Source organism: Mesitornis unicolor, unplaced genomic scaffold, assembly GCF_000695765.1.
Source record: "Mesitornis unicolor isolate BGI_N332 unplaced genomic scaffold, ASM69576v1 scaffold8420, whole genome shotgun sequence".
Lineage (NCBI taxonomy): Eukaryota > Metazoa > Chordata > Aves > Mesitornithiformes > Mesitornithidae > Mesitornis > Mesitornis unicolor.
Window position 1 is genome coordinate 1 of NW_010158963.1, and position 5,053 is coordinate 5,053.

At 58.0% G+C, this 5,053-nt stretch overlaps 1 protein-coding gene across 1 annotated transcript in view; it reads right to left on the reverse strand.

Annotated features, from left to right (window-relative positions):
• Positions 1-86: 86 nt before the first annotated feature.
• The window catches only part of LOC104541152 (BPI fold-containing family B member 4-like), a gene marked incomplete at its 3' end in the record, with an annotated part of 7,641 nt that continues 2,674 nt past the window's right edge, over positions 87-5,053 (reverse strand). Inside the window, exons 5-12 of the mRNA XM_010185135.1 lie at positions 4,527-4,590; positions 3,873-3,936; positions 3,391-3,482; positions 2,606-2,779; positions 2,085-2,138; positions 1,323-1,490; positions 1,168-1,235; positions 87-234 (exon numbers count right to left, since the gene is read on the reverse strand). Coding sequence (XP_010183437.1) covers positions 87-234; positions 1,168-1,235; positions 1,323-1,490; positions 2,085-2,138; positions 2,606-2,779; positions 3,391-3,482; positions 3,873-3,936; positions 4,527-4,590 — 832 coding nt within the window. The remainder of the gene's footprint in view (positions 235-1,167; positions 1,236-1,322; positions 1,491-2,084; positions 2,139-2,605; positions 2,780-3,390; positions 3,483-3,872; positions 3,937-4,526; positions 4,591-5,053) is intronic.

The window sequence follows — 5,053 nt, forward strand, 5'->3', positions numbered from 1 at the left end:
AACAAAATAAAATAAAATAAAATAAAACAAAACACAGCAAAAGCAGAATCACTGCGGCCCACAAAGCAGAGCCCCCAGCAGCTCACCCCTCCGCGGATGTCACCGCCACAGCCAGGACGTGTTTCGGCACCGCACGGCCTGGCCGGTGCCCCCCTCCCTCCCTCGCCCCCACGCCCGGGGACAGAACTCACGTTGCTGACGCCAACCTCGGAGGACTCCAGGGAGAGGGAAATTCTGTGGGGAGGGAAGGAAACCACGTCAGACGGCGAGGCGCCGGCCAGGGCTCGCAGGGCCTGTCGTGACACTGACAGCCCTGTTGTGACAGCCCTGCACCCCTCGGAGCAGGTCCTGTCGTGACAGCCCAGTCTGGATGCAATCTCTGAGCTCTGGAGCATCCACAGCCCCTCATCGGCCATCGCAGCCACACAGCCATCTCCATGCCTTGAACCTGTGCTTTATTTCCACATTGGGTTCCTCTCTGTGGCTGCTGTTGCTGCCGAACCCCGTTACACCTTTGCCTATTGATTTAAAAGCCCTTTGGTGCATTTCTATCCCCTACAAACCAGGCCAATTCTGCTTCTAAATGCAGCTCCCTGACAAGTTAAATAGCTCGAAATCCTCCGGCCTCACGCCGCAAGGATCGCTCCCCCATCTGTAATCGTACCCTGACTGGCATTAACGACAGCCCCTGCCCTCGCCCCGTTATCACTCATGTCCAACACGCGACATTTCAAAGGGCTGCCCGGGATCAAAGGCAAGCTGACATCCCCACAATTACTCAGCTTTCCTCAATTCTCCATGTTATAAAAGCGACACACATTTTTCCCTCCCATCTCCTAAAACTTTCCCGCTGCTGTAACATCCCCTGAACGTCAGCGATGTCCTCAGCCAGGCGTGAAATGCTCAAATTCGGGAAGTTAAATGTGTTTTACAGGCACTGAAACCCATTTCAAGGTAGCAGCCCCCCTGCTAATGCGACACCGCAGAGCACATCCCCAGCTCCACATCACCGAGGGACGCTTGTTATGGCACTTGAGGTGTCCCCAGACAACTGCACCCCACTCCCTCCGCTGTCCTGCTCTCTTCTGGCCACTGCTTCCCCAAAAACCGACCCCATGCCCTGAGCTGTGGGGCTGAACCTGACCACCCGCTGTAGGGACACCCTACCTGCCCAGGGACACCCCCAGCATCAGGCGGCCCCCAGCCAGCGACAGCACGGTGTCCAGGCTGACGTCCTGCGAGCAGAGGGGAGAGGATGAGCCCGTGGGGATGCCTCTGTCCCCCGTTTCGCCGGGTCAAGGTCCCCCGTCCCCCGCACTTACGGCCTTCAGGAGCAGGAGGGTGAGGCTGGGCCCGCCCGCGCGCTTCACGAACACCCGGATCAGCACCGAAACCTTGATGGTGGCTTTGTTGTCTTCCAAGAGGATCAGCGGGTTCCCCGCCAGCGTCAGCTTAATGCTGAGGGGACCGGGCCCTCCGCAGGCTGAGCACTGTGGGAATTGGGGACACGTGGAGGGAGCACCCCGTGTGCTGGCCAGGCAGGGGCCAGGCAGGCCTCTGGTGGACCCTCAGCCCCACGGCTCTGCAGGGCCTCCCCCAGGGCCTCCCCTAAGGTCACAAGCAATTTTTGGACAAGTCAAATTTACGGAGAAATAGGGCTGGCAGAAGGGGTCAGCACTGGCTGCAGGCAATAAGGGGCTGAGGAAGCAATAGCGGGCACGAAGGGGGCTGTGGCCATACGAGGGTGCCCGTGGCGCCAGGGAACGGGAGGTGCCAGACATTTATCAGCAATTTTGGGCAACGGCTGCAAGCAAGGACGCTCCCCTGCTTGGGGGGCAGGAGAGGGCTCCTGCAGCCAATGGCAGAGGAGAGCGGGCACCACAGGAGCTGGGCACCAACATCCGTCCCTTTGCCCGCTCCCAGCATGGCAGCCTTGAGCCACACCGGCACGGCTTGGCCATGGTGCAAGGGAGGGGAGCAGGAGACAGCAGACATTTGGCAGCAGCACCCTGACACATCCAGGAGCCCCTCCAGGACAGCCCCAGTGAGGTTTACACAAACCCTGGTCAGCAGCAGTCGCTCACCTCCGCAGGGATGAGGGCGGTGATGGCTTCCTCCAGGGAGCTGGCACCGGAGAACTGTCAGAACCAGAGCATGGACAGCCCTGCTGAGCGCTGATTTCGGCAATGCCCGTCCCGCTGGGGCCACCCTGCTCCCACTCATGTCCCTATTCCCAGCCAGCACCTGAACCCTTGCTCCCTGTCTCAAGTGAAGCCCTGGGCAGCTCAGTCACAGCGGATCCATGGCATGGTAGCCCTCGGCCATCACCATTGCCCCTGGGCAATGCCCAGTCATGGGAGAGCAACCAGCAGTGGCTGGAGATGCAACCCCAAGGCTTTCAGCATTTTCCAGTGTGCAGACCCCTCATATTTATCGTATCAGAGGTACAGAAAATGCACACGCCTGGAGAATCACACTGCATTTACAAAACTGCTTTTCTGGGTGGCTGAACACCACACGCAGCCTGCGCCCCGAGCAGAGCTGTGGTCCAGACACTGTCCCTTGTCACCTCCCCTGGCCCGCACACAGGGGCTGCCACACTCACGGCTTCGGGCGTGCAGGTGAGGGTCAGTGGCTGGATCTGCAGTATCAGGGACAGGATCGCGCTCAGGAAGGATGGGCGCAGCACCAGGACCAGCAGGTTGTTCAGCAGCGGAGGCATATCGGAGGGGGACGAGTCGTGGGGGATGACGGTGCCTCCCACCTGCTTCACCACCCCCTGCAAACAGAGGGGACATGGACGCTGAACCTGCCCTTCGCAGCTGCTTGGACCCAGAGCAATTATCTCTGTATTTATTTAATAGAGGAAAGGGGCTGAGAAAGGCCAGAGCAGTTAACACACTTTGCCCAAATCGCAGCTCGCTGCTGCATTTCCTCCTTGGGATTTCACCCCAAAAGCAAATGAGCAGTGAAAGTGCTGCCAGACCAGTGGTCCCAGTCAGCCCAGTGGTCCCAGCCCAGCCAGGCATGAGCCACCCTCAGACCCCACCATAAAGTCGCATCGAGACCACCCACTTGCAGTAAAAAAAAAATAACCCCTCAGCTTGGTTTAGCATTTACACAGCGCAGAGACTGAGGAGAGAAAGCACAGAGCTGTAACCAACACCCATTGCAGGCAGGGAGAGGAGAGGATGGGAACTGCTCACCCCGGCAGTGACCAACAACGGGCTCACAGGTCTCGGTGTAAATTTGCAAATAGAGGAAGAAAGAACTTGAAGAAAAGCACACACAGTGGGGATTTGGATAAGGATCTCAGTATTTAGCCAGGGTTTCCAGAACAGCCATTAGCCCAGCTCCCACACGTGGTTGCGCTGGAAGAAGACAACTTACGTCTAAATCCAGCCTGAGGAACAGGCTGGAGGCGAAGGGCAGGCTGGCCAGCTGGTAGTGAATGGTTCCTGCTGTACCGACCGGGATCACCGCTTCACAGAGAAAAACCATCGTCACAACGTTGGGGAACACACAGCAACACCAGCTCCTGCCCTGACCCCACAGCCAGACCCGCTCGCTGCTACTCAAAGCGGGCAAAACATCCCCAAATTCTGCTCTGTGGGATCTGCCTTTAGAACAGAGCCCATGAAGAGCATTAAAGCCCACAAGCTAAATCCAAGGGTGATGGATACAAGCGGTGTGAGGAGGACCAAGGCGTGAGCAGCTCTTGGACCGTTTGGGTGTGGGTGCAAGGCTCAGAAACAGCCCCACAGCCCCCCCCAAATGCACCCACGGCCCAGAGGTGGGAGAGGAACCATGGGGACCACAAGGACCACGGGGACCGTGGGGATGTGACACCTCCTCCTCCTCCAGGAACCCACCGTTGACCGTGTCCAGCAGCCGGATGTTCACGACGCTGAGGATGATATCGAGAATCGGGCACAGCTGCAACGCAAAGCAGAGATGTGAGGGCTTGACCCCCCTGCAGGGACCCCTCCCCAGCCCGCTCAGAGCACCCCCTTCCCACCCACATCCCCAGGGACATGGCACCATGGGGCACAGGGACATTGCAAAGGGCTGGGGACAGCGGAGCATCCCCGGGGCTGCGACCTGGGAATATTTTGGCATCACCCTGCAGGCAGAAATGCACCAACAGCAGCCGGGCTGGCCATGGGTATCTACGTTATTGACCAGGCTGGCAGCACCAAATCTAATCACAGAATCACAGAATCCCAGACCGTTAGGGATTGGAAGGGACCTCAAAAGATCATCCAGTCCAATCCCCCTGCCGGAGCAGGAACAGCTAGATGAGCTGAGCTGTCAAATCTAGGATATCTAGGGGCACTGAAAGCAGCAAACTGGGGCTGTTTCATTTTCCATGATGTGGATCCGATGCCAGAAAATGCTCGGGCATCTCTGCCAAGCAGTGCTGGGAAAGCCACGCGGAGACGGTGCTGCTCGCTGTGACCTTGTAACGCGCTGTTCCTGATGTTTCGGTGTTTTGGCTATGAAAGGAGGGCAATCCACAGGCTTACCATGCTGGGCATGGTTGTGGTCAGCTTGCTGAGCACCAAGTCATTCACTGACAGGGACAGCAGGCTGGAAAGGAGGGAAACAACCACCGATCACTACAAACAGGGCTCCAGGATGGAGACCAAGGATGCGCAGTCGTTGTTTCAGAGCGGGCAGGGGCCAGGAGCCTCCCCCCTGGCAGAATTGGGCTCATTTCTGAGAATTTGAGGGGTTCGGCGCTTGGGGCGCGCAGATGAAAGGAGCGCATCCTGCATTTGGTTGGCTCCTCCTGTACCAAAAGCCGCGCTGCAGCGAGGGGAGGGTGAGGCTGGTACGAAATCTCCGTGTTAGTTATGGGAGACAATTTATACGTGGAATAAAAAGAGGAGAAATCCGCTGTGTAACATCTCAGCGCTGCTGCTGAACGGATCACCCCGGGGTGTGCAATGCCTGCAGGCACTGCAGAGCCATTGGCGATTGATAATCGATAAATTTCTGGGCTATCGAGTCAGAACGTGCAGCAGCACAAGCAGTGAGGTGCAGACAGCAG